This window comes from Elephas maximus, chromosome 13, assembly GCF_024166365.1.
Source record: "Elephas maximus indicus isolate mEleMax1 chromosome 13, mEleMax1 primary haplotype, whole genome shotgun sequence".
In the NCBI taxonomy this organism is placed as follows: domain Eukaryota; kingdom Metazoa; phylum Chordata; class Mammalia; order Proboscidea; family Elephantidae; genus Elephas; species Elephas maximus.
The window spans coordinates 50482238-50500857 of NC_064831.1; the positions used below are offsets into that span (position 1 = coordinate 50482238).

Below are 18620 nucleotides of genomic sequence, written 5' to 3' on the forward strand. Positions count from 1 at the left end.
GAGAGGCCCTTAGGGATCATGTGACCCAACTTTTTCCTTCTAGAAGAGAGACTGAAGCCTCAAAAGGAAGGGCCCATCCGAAAGCACACACCCCTGGGGTCGGGCCTCCTGGCTCCTAGCCTCTGCCTACTTCCATTTTATTACGCTATTTGGATAAAATACTTTCTCACATTTCAGATCTTCTTCTATCCCAAGAAGGAACACCTCGGTGGTGCAAATGGTTAACGTGCTCAGCTGCTAACCAAAAGGTTGGCAGTCTGAGTTCACCCAGAGGTGCCTTGGAAGAAATACCCAGAGATCTGCTTCCGAAAAATCAGCCACTGAAAACCCTGTGGAGCGCAGTTCTACCCTGACATACATGGGGTCGTCATGAGTCAGAGTTGACTCACGGCAACTGGCTGGTTCTATCTCAAGAGGAGAAGGAGGGAGGGACAGGGAGAGAAAGGAAGAAGGAAGGTATGAGTGAGGTACATCAGGATCCACTCAATTAAAGTTCTATGACAATTTCAAATGACCAACGTGCGGCTATTTGAGGGAGAATGAAGAGGTGACTAAAAACACCTTAGTCAGGCGCTGACAAGAGGAGAACAAATGTATCGCCTACCTTTGGTCTTGATGGCCGTTTCAATGTTCAAAGCATCACGCTCGGCGTCAAAGTTGGTATAGGCTTTGACCGACCCGTACGCACTTGGGGGTGCAGAGTGCTAAGGGTGAAAGACAAGCACACGCAAATAATGCACATTTAAGGTCCGCGTGTTCAAAAAACAATTCCTAAAATAAAATGTTTTCCCATCGTTTCTTTTAATTCATTCTTACACTAGGTAACTAGAAAATCTACAAGTATATATTTCTAGTTTTATCTTTTCGTGGAAGCTGAAAAGCTGAGGACTTGAAACCACTGATTTATTCCAGAAGGAAGGCTTTGAAGAGCATTAAACTGGGATGGCCAGAGTTGGAAACAAGCTGAAAATGTGGAAATGCCAGAGTGACAAGTGAGTTTGGCCAAGGTTTTGCCACAGGCACTTGAATTTCCACTGGGCCTGTATTGCTAAGCTTACAATTCTTTAAAAAGCCAATGTAAAATGTTTGCCGGCTTGTCCCTGACCATCCAGGTAGGCGAGGAGCAGCATCTTCCTTCTTCCTCTGCCGTGGCCTGTGGGGCACCAAGGTGGTCTGGTCCGACGGCTCACATCCTCTTTGTGTTTGCCAGCTTCCTATTCTCTGTCCCCTGTATCCTCCCCTCGTCTTCTTTAATACTACCCCCTCTACCCACCACTCTTCCTAGTTTTTTCCTATTGCCGTTTAAACCTTCTTCCTTTTCCAGTGCTTTACAAAGCCCATTACCCTTTCTGATTTGATGGACAGAAGTATCTCCACCCCAACCCCCCCACCCAAGACTGAGATAAGGGGTAAGGACAATGGCAAGCTTCTACTTCAGTTCTCCTTCCCAAAAAAGACGTTGGTATTTCCCTACTTCTCTGAAATGCTTTTGCAGCTTTTCTCCACCCAGCAACCCAGTCCCCAAAGCAAAGGCAATCTAAAAAGAATGGATAATGTGGTTCTGGTTGGCTAGTGGACTGTGGAGACATCCACCACTGGTCTACAGTCAATGTCAAGGCTTCCCACCCTGAAGTGCCAACTGCACTGCCACCAGCCAGGACTTGATCCCCATCCATAATGTGACGCCTTCACCTTGGCTTTCTTGTGAAGAGTCAGGAGATTGAGATGCCCCGACTTAACGCTCCACCCACAGGCACTACCTACACAGTCTGATTTTATTAGCCATGAGGTTTTGCAGGTAAGCAACTAAGATGCCGTCCTCTCAGGTGTCTCCCAGGACACGCTGGAAATCTAAGCTCAGGTTTAGACAAAACATTTCAAAAAGGACTTGTAAAGACCGTTTTGGACAAATAGTAAATACAGTTAACACTTACAGCTTTGAAACACAATGGATTAGCAAGGTACTTTCCTTCTAATTTCACGATTTAAATTCTCCAGCCAGGTTAACTCCATGAAAATAGGGCACGCGCTGGGAAAATCTAAAGGCAAAGTGTTGTTCTAGAATATTTACTGTATTTGCCATGGTAGCTGCAAAATGTGGATGGAAATCTAAGGGAAAATGTTTTCCCATTTATTAACAGTGCCATCAGTTATCTACAAAGACGGGCAGTCTGGCCATGAGCCGTTCCACGTACGGTTTAATTTCCCAGGGGACACACTGTCTTCTTCCAAAAACAACAGTGAGCGGGGAAAAGTTTCTTATAAATTTACAGTATCTCTGGAAATGACACTTAATTGATACTTGAGCCATTACCTATAAAATCTGCCAGTCGGAAAATCAAATTAGCAAGGCAAAAGTGATCTTTCCTTCCCTTAAAATACTGGGGCATAGGCAACATTTTCTATTCCACTCCTGTCTCTCCACTCAGAGGAACACTTCAGACCAGAAAGTAACTTCAAAGGCTGCACGAAAAGCCCTCTCATGAAACCTGACACAGAAAACAATCTATGGATCAGATCTGTCAGAAAAACAAATTACTGAGCACCTGGACTTGTCTGGACCTTGATGTGCAGCTTGTATTGTTGCCAACAACAGTATGCACATGTTCCAAAAAGAAGAAAGACTAAAAATACGGGCTTGCTACTCCATACAACCTGGGCTTACACAGACCCATCCATGCTAACCACCTTGATGGCAAGCATCAGGGACAGTACAGAGAGTTCTGTATGGCACCCAGTCTGCTGTCGACTCACCTACAGTGTGTCTTTGCATTTTAATTTCAGTGAGGTCATATTTTGAAGTATCATGCAGGATACTGCTAGAGACCAATCTAAATGCTGAGTCTTTGTAAAGGCAATTTCTGCCAAGGCAACCTGGATGGTGCATGGAATTATTATTTTACATATTCAAAACTTACATTTCAGTTGGTTCAAAAACTATTTGAAATGACTTTTAATTCCATACATAGCTTAAAATTTTACTGTTAAAGGAAGAAGCAAATGCATCAGAATTTCCAAGTTCACATATTTCTTATAAATGGCAATTAAATTTAATTATGAGCTCCCTGGTGGCCAAAGCAAAAAGGGAAACATGATAAATTATAATTAACTGAGTACTTGGTTTAAAAAAAAAAAAGAAGAAGAAGGAAAATCCTAGCTCTTTTGGAGAAAAGCTTTCCCAGGTACTAAAAAAAAAAAGTATAGGTCCTTTCTCAGGATAATTTCCTGGGCACCATGGACACAGAGAAGTTCAGAGTGACAGGATCATTTTTGATATGGCGGTGGCTTCTGCCAGCCATTAGTAAAACCCTGGGGCATGGTATTACAAAGGATTATCCTAACAACTATTACCACTGACATACTAAGTATACCAAGATAAAATTTCAACCACCTCAGTATCACTGGCTCTTTCCAATTATGATGTGATGCCAAAAAAGTTTCTAGTGCCATGAGGTGTCTTTCAAATTGAACTGCTAGGAATAGTTAAAGTAATAAGGAAGAGGGAAGAACCAAATAATGTTTGTCTGAATTTCACCCCTATTTTCCTTGGATGCACAAGGAAAAAGAACAACGCAGCTATCCAGAGGTATGTCTAATTTGCAAAAGTTGCACAAGGTATCTTAGTTCTCTAGTGCCGGCTCTAGGAGAAGTCTTTCTCTCTGGAGGAAGGTCCTTGTCTCTTCTGAGCTTCTGCTCTTGGGCAATCTTCTTGTGGCTTGGTATCTCTCTTCCCCCATCTCTGTTTCTCATTCGCTTGTTTAATCTCTTCGATGTCTCAAAAGAGATTGACTCAAAACACACCCTACACTAATCCTGCCTCACTAACATAACAAAAACGACCCCTTCTCAAATGGGATTATAACCATAGGCACAGAGGTTAGGGTTTGGAGCACATATTTTGGCAGATTCAATTCAGTCATAAATTAAGGTAAAAACCAGATACTTACATCACCCTCCAAGCTGAGCTTACACAGAATTTCGTGAACAGTAGACATCTCGAAAGAAGCTGGAAAAAAAGTACAACAAAAAGTCTTTATGAAGAGGCTTTCCTTTCCCCTGAAGCACAGTGATTCATTACAGTAATTTCTGCTTCTTGGACCATTTCATCTGAGGATATTAGAGTAATTTTTACAAATAGATGCAATTCTCATCTTATGATTGGGAAAATTCAAGCTTAGAGATGGTTTGCCTTAGGTTTGGGATGGGTGCCAAAGTAGGCCATCTTTCTTCCTCTATTTAAACAGAACCTGGAAAGATTGATTTGTGGATGCAAAAACAAAATGCTCCCCGAGGATAATGCAACTCATTCAAACAGGATAAAATTGAGCCTCCCACTTCTCTTAAAAAGTGGTAAGCTTAGCAAATCAGCCACAACTTCTATATTTCTCACATGTAATTTAATATACTGAAAAGAGCCTAAAAATTCTGGGTGTGAACTGAAATCGATACCATTTTCATGCTGTCCCTGTTCTAAATGAAATCCTTGATTACTATTCATAATTATCTTCTTGGCCCAATGATACTTAAAAGATACTAAACTTTTTATGAGAAAGACAATGGACAGATTTCCTTATTCCATAAAGGATTGAATTTCTTGTATTTAAGATTCAAAATGGCTGGCATGAACTCATCTTCCAGCTAGTACACTTCACTGGGCAGCAACATTAAAAAAAAAAAAAAAAACACTATAGCCTGATAAACTGGCTTCCCAGTTCTGCAATCACACAGTTCCCGGAACTGATACACTCAACCCTTGCCGATCAGGAGCACTCAGTTGGCAGCAAATTCATTTCAACTGAGACAAGACAGGTCATTCACCATGATCATCCCCAAAATAAAGAAAATAGAGCAGAACTTCGTCCTGAAACAGAGGGGAATGACATGTGAATTGCAGCAACTTCTGCTTTGGTCCCTTTTTGCTGAACATTCTTTGATCAAGGAAATTACGCCCATGCAAATTCAGCTTTCTATTCTCTTCAAGCAGTTTGCTTAGTCTAAATATTCTCATAAAACTGGTTTGCGGGGACTATTTGACATAGACATTTGCTAAGCTATCAGAAAGCTTTGGACTAAGCAGGTTCCATGCCCTATGTGGGGTAACGTGAGTGGAGGGGATTTGTCTTTATTTGTAGCTAACGATGGATTTCTGCAAGGCTTTCATCCTGAGCTCTCCCTTAGATAACTCCTTTCCCTCTTGGATGCTCACAGAAGATTTTTAAGAATGGCAAAGAGAAAGCCAGTCACAGCTATTCCAACCCCCCCACTCCCAAACTTTTAGGCCACTCTTTCTCCCACGTCCCGCTACTGAGATACAATTCTGGTTTGTAAAAAGCCTGGCTCTGTGGTTGTGCTGTCCAATATGGCAGCCACCAGCCATGTGTGGCTGCCGAGCACTTGCAAAGTAGCTAGCCCAAACTGAGATATGCTGTAAGTGTGAAATGCACACCAGATCTTGAAGACGTAGCATGTAGAAAAAGAATGTAAAATCTCTCAGTAATTTTTTGTATTGATTATATTTTGCAATCATGATGGTTTGGGTCTATTGGGTTAAATAAAATACATTATTAAGATTAATTTCGCCTGTCTCTTTTACTTTTTTTTTTAATGTGGCTACTAGAATTTTTTTTTTACTAGAATATTTAAAATTGCACAGACAGTTCAAGTTCTATTTCCACGGGGCAACACCAGCGTAGAGAACCCCCTGGTGCCACGGTCTAATCCAGGTCCAATAATCTTCATGGTGGTCGAGGCCACTGAAGTCTGAGATTTCTTGTCAAGCAGACAAATTTGAGTCAGCCGTGACAGAGCAAGAAATCTTCAAGTTGAAACGAGAAGCATTCCAGAGAGTCTCATCAGAATCCTTCAGCCTGAGGATTGCCAACCCAGGGATGAATCTCCTAGGACAGTAAACTACCAAAGCCCTGGTCTGGAGTGTCAGCCTGGGGCTCTGTCAGAGCTGGACTGGTTCTGCCGTGAGACAGAAACCCTTGTCATCTGCCTTGAAGAATTTAAGTCCCTCCTATTTTTTTTTTATAAACAGGTAAGGAAAAAAAAATGCCCCCAAAAATGGGATCAGCAAGGCCGAATTGCAAACAGAGTTGTCTCCACCTACAAAGACCTGGAAATCAGGTTCCATCTGTTTATTAAACTGGCACCTCACATTGGTTCTGCTGTTTAGGAGCCTCCACTACAGAGGCAGAGTACATCGTACATTGTTCTTTCACATTATCTTTCTAACTCTGAGTGTTGACTTTGCAGGCAGCTGGCTAAGTGTGTGCTCCCATGGGGCCACGCAATGCTGTTCAGATCAAAGACAATCTGGTCTTTCTTTATACTCTCCATTCCTGTTGTTTCTTCTCCAACCACCACAGCACATTGAGGAGAGCAGAAAATAGGAATTTTTAAAAGCCCCACAAATCTTTCTTTCCACTTCACCCTCCACAATTGTGTTGCTCTTACAACAAATCGGAGTCTCTGGGTAAAGCAACCAATTCATGTGATTGCTCAGCTGCTAACCAAAAGGTTGGAGGTTCGAGTCCACCTACAGACACCTCAGAAGAAAAGCCTGGTGATCTACTTTAGAAAAATCAGCCATCACTGGAAACCCTATGGAGCACAGTTTTCCTCTGACACATATGGATTTGCCATGAGTTACAATCAACTGGAAAGCAACTGGTTTGGTTTCTCATCAAATCAGTCCTACATGCCTCTCTCAATCTCTTTGATCTTCTCAAAATCTACCCTTCAAATGCTCCCTCTTACCCCAGCAGACTACAGCCTCCAAAGATTAGCATCAGAAACTAGCCTCACCCCTCTCTCCTTACTCCTCAGCAGCATGGACTCCAGCCAGGTTGTTACCCTGCCTGTCCCCAAACACTGCACCCCTTTAACCCACAGCACCTTGCTTTATGCTTCTTCCCTCATCCCCTTCACCTTCTTCTATTTCTAGGGACCCTGCTTATTCCTGAGTTCCCGCTACATTGGCACTTGCTCCAAAGGGGTCACCAAAGCCCCCATTCCACAGAACTCTCTCCCATCTGTCAATCCCAAATGCCCTTTTTGGTACGCACCAAGGGGTGTCCACCATGTGCCAGGCATTCAGATGGCAAATATATAAGTACAGCTCAAGACTGTAGAGGGTGTGCTGGAGCCCTGATGGCACAGTGGTTAAGAGCTATGGCTGCTAACCAAAAGGACAGCAGTTTGAATCCACCTGCCATTCCTTGGAAACCCTATGGAGCAGCTCTACTCTGTCCTATACGGTTGCTACAAGTCGGCATCGACTCGACAGCAATGGGTTTTGTTTTGGTTTTTAGAGGGTATGTTTTACATGGTGTCCCCCATAAATCTCCAATTCCCCCATAGATTTAAGGGTATCTTCGCACTCTCTAGGTGCTAAATAAACGTTTGGAAAAAAATAAGTTGCTATTATCATATATTATACTATACTACGTTACATTATATTATATTGGAGCCCTGGTGGCACAGTGGTTAAGAGCTTGGCTGCTAATCAAAATGTCAGCAGTTCGAATTCACCAGCCACTCCTTGGAAACCCTATGGGGCAGTTCTACTCTGTCCTATAGGATTGCTATGAGTCAGAATTGACTCGACGGCAAACGACAACATATTATATTATATTGTATTGTATTATCATCCTGCAGAAAAAAGCAGAATAACCACAAAGCAATAGCCACGAAGTCTGTTATTGCTCCATGCAAATGTCTTCTGCAGCCACATAAATATTTCCTATTTCATGCAAGTTTAATGGCAAACACATTTTCACCTTAGAAATAAAATAAGACCCTGGTTTCTTTGCTGTCAAATCCCTTGGCAATGCAAACTCATTTTGTATAAGACGGATTGGTCGCTAAGAGAAACAGTCAGCTTTGCCACCCACAATGTTTGTTGAAACATTAGCTTAATATAGTCCATTTGACTAATGAGACCATGTCAGTGTGCTTCTACCCTTGAAAGCAGAAAAGAGGAAGTCTTGGCAGCACTACTGTAGGTTACAAAGCTTGGTGATATGCAAGTCATCAATCATCTACCCTAACAAGCACAGACTGGGGCCCCCAAGAGAAAGAGCAGGGAGAGATACGCCCCCCGCAGGGCCTTGGAGCTCTCTCTTCTCTCACTGCTCCTCCGAGGTTCCTGAGACCCAGTAGGCCAGGGATTTGCCCAGAGAGGCTCAGCTAAGAAGCAGCAGGAGCAAGGCCAGAATCCAGGTTCCCTGACTCCTGGGCCACTGCCCTTTCAGCCTCACCGCAATGACTCTTCATTCCAAGAGACCAAGATACAGAGAAAAAGATAAAAGGAATACCAGGGAAATCAGCGAAGGGCTTAGCGGTGAGGCAAGACTCTGGGTGACTAGTTTGAGAAGGTTCCAGCCCAAGAGACATGGGGAAGGCGTGGGAAGATGCGGATGGGGAGGATATTCCAGGTGCGGGGAGAGCAGGAGAAATGGTCTGAGAAGAAGCCACGTCTAACGTGGTGCCCTGTGGGAGCCTGAAATAGACAGTTCTGAATGGTACGAAATTAAGCTTGACTATGGAAACGCTGAAGGGCCCGAAAACCAAAGTGATTTGGATTCAACACTTGTATTTTTCTGTTCACCAACATGTTTGCTCTTACTGAAAACAAACTCAATAGCTCTTCTGCCTTCATTGTACCTACTGCTTTGAATGAGAATAAAAATGACGCCTACAGGACACACAGGAGTCTCAGAGTAGTGCAAATGGTTAAGCGCTAGACTATTAGCCGAAAGGTTGGGGGTTCAAAGTCACTCACAGGCGTCTTGGAAGACAGGGCTGGCAATCTGTTTCTGAAAGGTGACAGCAATAAAAATCCTACAGAGCAGTTCCACTCTGCATACAGGGGTCACCATGACTCGGAACTGACTCTATGGCAACAAAAAACAACCACCAGGCATACGAAACAATTCCCCGTCTGCTAAATGCTCATCACAGCGTAAAACTCATAACCGCACTAAAAGCAGAAACACCACTCCATTTCTGGCCGACTTCCCCACAAAACATGAAACTAGCAGCAGTCTGCATCACTCCTTCCAACGCTTCAGCCTCACCCAGATCCCCAACTGGTTTCAACTTGTCAGTGTGCAAAAAAAAAAAACCAGCAAATGTAATCTGTTGATGAGTGCCTTTACAGATCAGTACCTTCCATTCCCAGGGAGGGGCCAGATGACTAAAGGACATCACTGAAATGACCCTTTATCCAGGAAAGCTTTTTCATTGTAAATAAATAAATAAACTAGAGAGGTACAGCCAGGCTTACTGAGAGGACCACACCCACATCAAGCTGGTCTGAAATAATTCACCACTGGGATGAGAAGGAAAACAGGCTTGCTGGGCCCCACCCAAATGAAAGTGGACAGAACAGTTTCCTCTGGCCTTAAAAATATTAATAAACGATATTGTTAACCAGCTGATCAGCAAAGTCCTGAGTGTGAAGCTAGCCACTAATGAAATCATGCAATTGTGGAAAACAAGAGATTTACATTTAAAATAAGGATTATATTAAAGGCAATTTAAGAGCTTGTCCTTTTTAAAAAGCCCTACAGGCTTTATTGTATTTTATCTTTTCACTCTACAAACATAGTTGCGACTAAAAAAAAAAAAGTATAAGTAAAGCAGCTTTAACGTCTCCCTCAAAAAGAAAAGGAAAGCAAAGAAAAAAGGTTAAAATGGAAAAACGCAAACCTGAAAGTGCTTCAAATAGTAAAACTAAGCTGTGCCGAACAGAGTTAAGAAGCACTAGCTCCAGGAAGCCCCGATATTAACTGGATCAAACAAACACATGTTGCAATAGGGCTGGTCTGAGCACAACCCAGCAGTGTTGTGTCCACGGCCGCTTTATGATTTACATGTGGACTGTTGATGGTTACCAGAAAACAGGTCCCTAGCAACCCTGATGAATCAATCAGCAACCGAATGACACAGGCTGGGGTTTCAAACCAAATGTAGGTATGGGTGGGTGAGAGGGGGTGTTGGGCTTCCCCACCAAAGCCCTTGTTGTAGACTTGTGCTCACCTCTGTAGATAGAATACAGGGCCAGACTGGAATTTCAAACCAAAAGAAAAAAAAAAAAAGGTGGATGAGTGTGTGTGGAAACTCTAGTGGCACAGTGGTTCAGTGCTTGGCTGCTAACCAAAAAATCGGCAGCTGGAATCCACCAGGTGCTCCTCAAATACCCTGTGGGGCAGTTCTACTCTGTCCTGTGGGGTCACTATGAGTCAGAATCGGCTTGACAGCAACGGGTTTGGGTTTTTGGTATGAGTGTGTGTAAGGGTCTCCCCAGTGTGCTCTACCCTCAGCTCCCAAAAAGTGTCTTTATTTAAAAGAAGCTTCCTGGAAGCACATACTCTTCTTGGTTTTATGGTCACATAGCCAAGTCATCCCTCCAGAGTCCCTGGAATTCTGCCCAGTGGCCTTGATCAAACTGGCAGGACGGAGGGAGACAACAGGACTTGCTCCAGCTTGTCCCTGCTGCCGCCTGATCTGAACCAATACTGGCTGGCTACCTACAGACGCGCTGTGGCTCCTTGCTTTCAGAGTCTCTCTCTCTGCCAGTCTCCTGAGAGGGGGGTAGAGTGGGCGGAGAGAAACCAGCAGGAAGAATGAGCTCACTTGGCACCTAGCGCTTTCAGGATTGGGAAATTCAGGCCTTCACGTTTACAACTTAATTTCAGTGTTTTATGACCCACATATTGTATTTCCAACGGTCCCCCACTGCCTACGGAAAAGAAGGCAACTTCACATTCAAGATCTTCCACCCTGGATGTTGCCTACCTTTCTACCATTTTACCTCTACACACACACGCACACGCATACATACACACACACACACACACACGCACCACGCACCCAAGTCAGCTCAGGCTTAACTCTTCTTAAAGCAAACACAGCACTCTCCTGCTACCTTCAGGCCTGTGCCTGCCATGTTCCTGCCACCAGGAACACGGTATTTTGATTAGCTGATGTCCAAGGACGCTTCAGGATTCAGAAAGTAGTACTGCGTGTTCCCTTTGCTCATGCAGCCTCCTGCTCTGTGCCCCTGTCGCCCTGCGTATCTGTGAAAATGTCCTCTTTCGTACTACCTGTCTGCTGGGTGTGGGTCTTACACATCTGTTTGCTCATAGGTCTGAGCATAGTACCTGGCACAAGGCAGACGTTCAACTGAATTCTTCGGTGGTGTACACGCACTGGGCATTTCCATATTAGTGCCTCTTTTTTTTTTTTTTCTTTTCCAACACCCTCCTTCCTCCCTTCTTCCCTCCCTCAGACTGAGCATTGAAAAGGCAGCTCCAGTTACCTACATGCAGAGCTGGAGGTTGAAATTCCCAGCCTCTGTGCAAATCTTTGCAAAGCCTAGCAGATCCAGGCCAGCCTCTTTGTCACTGTGACATAAAGTCCATCCTTACCCCTAGCCCAGCACCCACCTCTGACGCTGTTTGGGTCCTGTCCGCAGGAAAAGGAGGAGATAGAACCTATTTCCCCTTTCCACACTGGAGGCAAGGCCATGGGGGGAGGAAGGGCTTACAAGTGTCCCTGGGACTCTGATTTCCTCTGAGCTGTGAGTGTGGAGGCTGGGAGTGGCAGGGAGAAAAAGGCTATGTCACAGCCCCTGCTTTCCCACCAGACTCAACCTGGGATTAGAACTCCGGCCACCTGGGTGCTACTGAGTTATGCTCTGACACGAACACACTGAGATGGCTTTAAACGCTTCCAGGTGTACCCTAGAAGGAAGATTCAGAGACAGTCTCTGTAGAGCCCCTCAGAAGCACAAGCCTGGGCGCCTGCTGGCCTGCCCTCTCTACAAAATAGATGGGGCCTGCCTCTGGCAATGGGGGAAGGAAAAATATACTAGACAGTGAATGGGCGGAAAGAATTTTTTTAAAGAGCTGGAATTTCCTCTGGTGTGGCCGACAACTAGAATAGGGTGTGGTACCAGGGAAAATGAAGGAAGTGGGTTCCCATGTGCAAAAAAAGAGAGGAACATTCCATTCCTACCTGATTCTCACAATCAAGTCTGGAAGGCAGGTGAGTCAAGATCACTTTAAACAGCAGTTCCCCGAGGCAGCCTATAGGAGATGCTCAGGTCTGCGGGACAGCTGTATTAAAAGGGCAGTGAGCCCCAGCCATGCTTGGAAACTCACATTAATTTAGGAAAACGGAGAGTTTAAAACCAGTACCCAGTCAATGCCGACTCATAGTGATCCTATAGGAAAGAGTAGAACTGACCCATAGAGTTTCCAAGGAGCACCTGGTGGATTCGAACTGCCGGCATTTTGGTTAGCAGCCGTAGCACTTAACCACTACACCAACAAGGTTTAAAACCACTGGGCAACTATAATGTCGTTACTTGCCATTGAGTCTGCTCTGACTCACGGTGACCTCATATATAACAGGACGGAACGCTGCCCAGTCCTGTGCAATCTTTGTGATTGTTGGTACAATTCACTTATTTCTCTTCCCGCTAGATTTAGGGTCTACAAGAGCAGGCGTTTTCTGTCTGTTTTGTTCACTGCTCAGCCCCCAGTGCCTGTAACTCAGTGACACGTACTAGGTGCTTATTAAATATTTTGTGGAATAAATGGGAGTTTTATAGCAGCCCTCCAGGGTCTGGGACTCTTCTGTTACACGCCCAGTCCTCCCTAAATAGAAAATGCCTCAGCAGGCAGAGCCCACACAAGCAAAGAGCTAAAACAAAGGCTTCTGATAGTGCTTTAGTACCAGATAGCAGGCCCATCATTGTAGGAAGTGCCCACAGCCCTCAAAATCAATACCAATTATAGAAGAATACCTACCTTGCAAGGAAAACTGCTTAAATCAGAAATTAAATTCAGTGGCCAGGAAACTAATGGCCTTGACTACAGGCTTAACGGCAGTCAATACAGTCCTTTTAAAGCTCAAAGACACAGGAAGTTAAATACCAAGACTCCAATCCCTGACCAAACTCCTGATCAAAGTCGGTAAGTCAGCAATATTTCCTGTACATTTGCTCCAGACAGGCAGGCCGCTTGGCACCTCAGGGAACTGCGAGACCATAAACCTCAACTAAAAAAATACACGTTTGTGGCCTCACCCTTCTACTCAGATGCGATAGGCACTTCTGGAGAAAACCTTGAAGCTTTTAGATAACAGATGGCCTGAGAAGGAAGGAAGCTAAGTGGGAAAGTCTCAGTGCCCTTGGCCTCTCCGGATCTGGCCCTCACCTCAAAGCTTCCTTCACAGTGTGTGAGCATTGTTGCTCCGGGATTCCACAGCCTCAGATTCTATAAATTACAGATGTGCTGGGGCACTGGGTCTGGGAGGGTTAACAAGGTTGTTTTGTGTTTTAAATAACACAACTCCTCTTGGGTTGCTGAAGATTTTAGGCCAACAACCATTCCTAACTTAATGAATATGGGTTCAATTTGCTAATCCCTAGCTATAACTGGTGGCGCAGTGGTTAAGAGCTCAGCTGCTAACCAAAAGGTCAGAAGGTGAAACCCACCAGACGCTCCTTGGAAACATGGGGCAGTTCTACTCTGTCCTATAGGGTCACTATGAGTCACAATCAACCCAATGGCAGCTACACAGCTGTAACTACACTGAAATGGGAGGGGGGGGGAACGACACAACTGAACAAGTCTGACAGTTGTCCTAACATGTCAGGAGACAGGGTCCTGTCTGAGGAGGTGGGAGGAAGATGGAGAAAAGACAGCAGAGAGAGGCCAAAGACAGAATTTTCCCATTGAAAATGATTTAATCATGGCCAACTTTGGAAGTAAGAAAAGTTCTGGAAAAATATTTCAGTGGTTGGTTCATTCTTCCTACCTACAGATCCTCCCTTATACCTACTCCCCCCTCCCCCCCCCAAAAAAATTTCAGGCATGCCCTATCAGACTTAGATAGCCTGCATGCAAAATAGGTTTTTCTGGGCTAGCCTGACCACGTCCTGTAACGCTGGGGAAGTGTGTTCTGCATTCCAAAGCACCAAGTCCCAGACAGCACACACTTCTGGACAGAATTCATCTGCACAGGCGGTCTGAGCTCAGAGGCCCAGGTTCCTGGACTCCTGGAGCTGGTTCTTGGTACAGACCCAGTGTGCACCCATGAGACCCACGCTTTTACACAGATCGAGCACCCGTAAAATCTTAATAACGCACCCATGTTGTTTGTTTGGAGACTTTGCATTTGTGTAGCGCTTAATGCTCTCATTGTCCTTTCCACATTTATTGTTTTGAAATCTTCAGTAAGCATCTTGTGGGAGTGGGGGAGCGGAGGAAAGAATGAACGCTCTCAAACCACTTTCACAGATGAGGAAACTGACGTTCGCCTCTGATCTTCTCCACGGTCAGTTGATGGAGCCCCATTCCAACACACCAGGACAGGGGGACCGCCTGGCAGCGCTGCAGGAGCGGCCTCGAGCCACGCCCTTCTCTGCACCCCCAGTCCCTGACTCACCGCGGCATCACTCAGAGTAACATTCAAGACAGCCCTCCCCACAGAAGCACGGGGACACTTCCTTCCGGATGCAACTATGTTCGACCCGGCTGATGTGACCCCAAGCAACGGGGAAACTCTCCAGAAACACTTAAATCAGAGGTTGCTATCCCACAAGATAATCTAGACAAAGGAGACCGAGCTGAGGTTTTGTTACTGTTGCTTCGGCTTTATTTCGGGAGGTGCGTGACTACTACAAACTCGCACCCGTCATCCTCCCCCACAGCTTCCCCACTGCTGGTGGGTTCAGGTTCCACGGATCCACGTTTATGTCAAGTGAAGTAACTCGGAACGCAATGTGGTTACTTTCTAGATGGCTACAAAGCTTTCGTTAAACGTGGGGAAAAGCGCCCACGGAGGACGGCTCTGCCAGGGTCCCGCGGCTCCCTCGGCGGCCACACCCTGTCCCCCCACCCCCGCCGGGCCTGCGGGGGCCCCCCTCCGCTCCCCTCCCTGGCGCGGCCTCGCCCCCGCTTCCTGCGAGGACTTGGGCGGGAGGTCGGATCCCTACCTCTCCTGCACCCCAGGCCCGGGTGCAGCTGGGCCCCCGGCACCCGCGCCCCACCCCGACCACCTGGCCCCTGCGCCCGCTCCTCGCACAGCCCCGTGCCGACCCGGACGGCTCCCGGGTCCCCTCGCCCGAGCCTCTCCTGGAGAGGCCGCGTCCTCGGTCCTGCCTTCCCGCCAGCGCGGCGGCCCCGGGGCCATAGCGGGCGGCGCGCCCCGCTTACCTGGGCCGGGCGCCGAGAGCTGCGAGTGTCCCCAGATGCGGAGCGGAGCCGGCCGTCCGGGTGGGGCTTTATACCCGCCACAGCCTCGGTCCGCGCGGCCCGCCCCGCCCCGTCCCCACCCGGCCGGGGTGACTCACCCTCCCCGGCTCAGGGCCAGCCTCGCCCTGCAACGTCCCGCGCCGCGCCCTGCACCCTGCCCTCCATGAAAGCCCCGCCGAGGCTCCTGGCGAGCTCCGGCCTCCTCCAGGCCCAGGATCTGCCAGTTTCTTCCTCCCTCCCCCTTTTACTGCTGGAGAGCCACGTCGAGCTCTCAGCCTGGCTGGGGCTAATAAATTAGCTTGTTAGAAGACTCTGGGGTTGCTTAAGTCACCTTTTTTTTTTTTTAAGGCGTCAATGCACTGGAGAAAAGAATTGTTCCAAGAAACAAATGTCGATTGCCCTGAGCTGGAGCCGTTGGCATCCAGATTCGCTTTACCGTCTGCAAACACATTGCTTAACCCCTGCCCCGCAGTTCCCGAGAGGGGCGCGAACGCGGGGAGGCGCTCCGCCCGGCCCTGCCCTGCAGAGCCTGGCCCACTTGGCCTCCGAGCCAGCACAGGGAGCCCGGAGCCAGAGGTAGGGGTTCCCGGGAGACCGCGGCCGGAGCCAACAGCCCACCCCATCCGCCCTAGAAGACTCTCCCAACCCTTCGCAGCGAACTGTGCTCAGCTGCTCCCCAGGAGTCCGGGAGCTTTCCTTGTCCAGCACCTCTGTGCGCTCTGAGCAAGACGTGCTGAGCTGGGTGGGGCCGGTGGTTTTGAACTCCAACAAAGAAGTTTCCTCCCCTCCTCCTTTTACTACCGCTGTTCTTTTCTAGCTGTTTAGCCCGCTGCCTCGGCTGGATTTTGCTGTTTTTCGCTTTTCTTTCTTTACTTTCAACGAACCACGTTGGCAACATGTGGGCAAACAAACGTTTCTGCGTGACCGAGCAAATACTGTAGTCAAACCTGAAATAGCAAGAACGCTTTGCTGAGTCCCAAAACCTTTGCTAGACCTTTCACTGCGCATTTGAATTCCTTCCTTTCATGCCCACTTCAAACAGCCCTTCCTCTTAGGACTTGATGCTTCTGTCTTAATTTCCCATCTATTTACACGTCCATTTTGACTTCCCAGTTGAGGGCCAGCTCACTCCTGGAATCAGAGAATGGGAGAAAGGCAGCCCTGCGCTCATATGGTGGAAGAAACCAAGGCCAGAAGGCATTCCTGCTTGCTGACCTGCTGACCGACACCCAGTGAGTCAGATGCTAAGTGGAACAAACACTTGGGGTATCTTGGCTCCCTTCCTGTTACCCAGTTCTATTACTAGGAATTACACATGATAGACCATAACTGAAGGACAAACAGAAAATAAATCAACACCTTGGATACAATTTCTGATCAACATTAATGGCTCATGTAGTCTGAAGGCAGAAACCATGTTTATCTTCCTACTCTGAGAACATTTTGGAACATAACACGCCAGTGGGAAAGAGCATGCATGACTCAGCCCCTTCTTTACTTCCAGAGCAAGCTCCACAGCCTGACTCCTAATTGTGCTGGGTTAGGTCCTCTGTGGGGGCTAAGAATTCAAATCATATGAAATATGTGAAAGTCACCAAGTACCCAAAAGATTTTTTTTTTCTTTGCTGGCCCTGGGCATCTGACAAATCCACACTTCTGTAGATCACTCAATAGCCAGGGTTTCCGTCATACTGAAGAACTTTGCACTGATGTTATCATAAAAAATAAAGCTATTGGAAGTCATGGTTTGCTATTTCTGAGGAATGTGAGGCCAGTTCTGCCAATATAAAAGAAACTTTGAGTCTCTTGGTCCAAAGATTCTTACCCCATGACTGGGAGGAGCGTTTACTGCGTCAGACCTCGGATTACGTCGGCCATTTTGTGTATTTTCTCTAGCAGATGAGCTTTGTTTTCACTCACATTTCATCTTCTGCACTTCAGCACTTCTGACAGTGCTTACCCAGCCTTGATACCACCAGTTGCCATCGGGTTGGTTCCGACTCATGATGGCCTCACATGTGTCAGAGTAGAACTGTGCTCCATAGGATTTTCAATAGGTGATTTTTTGGCAGTAGCTTGCCAGGCCTTTCTTGTGAGGCACCTGTGAGTGGACTTGAAGCTTCAGCCTTTGGGTTAGCAGCCTAACGCATTCACCATTTGCATCATCCATGTAACCATGTGCACTTCAGCTCTCATTGAGAGGCCCTCTCTACATATTGTAGAAAGATAAAATTACTCCCAGAGTAACAGAATGTTAGAGAGGAGCCCCAGGAATTAACCTGCCAATCTTTGATTTTTATAGAAGAAACTAGAATCCAAAATAGTCTCCTGCCCAGTCCAGAGATTAAATAATGCACCCAAGTGCCTTACATCAGTTACTTATTATAATGTAACCAATTATCCCCAAAACTTAGTGGTAAAAATATAAACAATCACTTATTTGTCACGATTCTACAATTTAGGCAGGAGTCAGCTTGTCTCTGCTTCACACAATGCTGGTTGGGGTGGCTCGTTTGGAGTTGGAAGATCGAAAGTGGCTTCACTCACTTGTCTCGTGCCTCCGCCGGGGCTGCTAGAGTGGCTGAGGGCTGGCCAGGCCTCTCTGTCTCCCTTGGTTTCTCATCCTCCAGGTCCTCTCTATATACCAGGGCAGTCATGGATTTCAACTGAGTTTTAAGAAGAGAAAACCGAAGCTCCCAGGCCACAGGTTGGATTTGGCCAGCGAGCTGCAGTTTGCTGTTGTTGTTGTTAGCCGCCATTGAGTCACACACCCACCCTCTCCCTGACTGATGGCAACCCATGCACAGCAGAATGAAGCGTTGCCTTGTCCTGCACCGTCGTTACCGTCACCGCCACCAGTCGTGGATTAGACCGTTGTGATCCATAGGCTTTTCATCAGCTGCTTTCCAGAAGCAGATCACCAGGCTCATCTCTGCTCCATGCAGCGTTGGCTAAGGAGACCCAACCGGGACTGCAAGATCCAAAAGGGCCATTCCCAAGCAGGGTGGTTTCTCGCTCACAAGAGAGTGAACATCGAAGATTCCAGGCCCAGAACTGAAACAGTGTCACTCCACTACATTCTACTGGTCAATGAAGTCACCAAACCAAGGGTCAAGGGGAGAGGAAATGGACTCATGGAGTGAACAACGTGTTTATATGGATGGAAGGAATTGTTGGCAACCAGTTTTGCAGATCATCTACCACAATCCTTAAACTAGTAAGTGACAGAGCTGGAACCAGAATTTATGTCTCTGCCTCTTGCTCTACTCCTTTCCCATTATTCCCTATTTCTCACTAAAGTGAGATCGTTGTGCTTCAGTGAGATACAGGCTGTCCTCGGGGTCT

General features: G+C 46.6%; 1 protein-coding gene across 1 annotated transcript in view; it reads right to left on the reverse strand.

Moving 5' to 3' along the window:
- Positions 1–15343, reverse strand: part of ANXA2 (annexin A2) — a 48869-nt gene extending 33526 nt beyond the window's left edge. Inside the window, exons 1-3 of the mRNA XM_049905645.1 lie at positions 15237–15343; positions 3948–4006; positions 605–704 (exon numbers count right to left, since the gene is read on the reverse strand). Coding sequence (XP_049761602.1) covers positions 605–704; positions 3948–3995 — 148 coding nt within the window. The 5' untranslated portion in view covers positions 3996–4006; positions 15237–15343. The remainder of the gene's footprint in view (positions 1–604; positions 705–3947; positions 4007–15236) is intronic.
- Positions 15344–18620: the final 3277 nt, after the last annotated feature.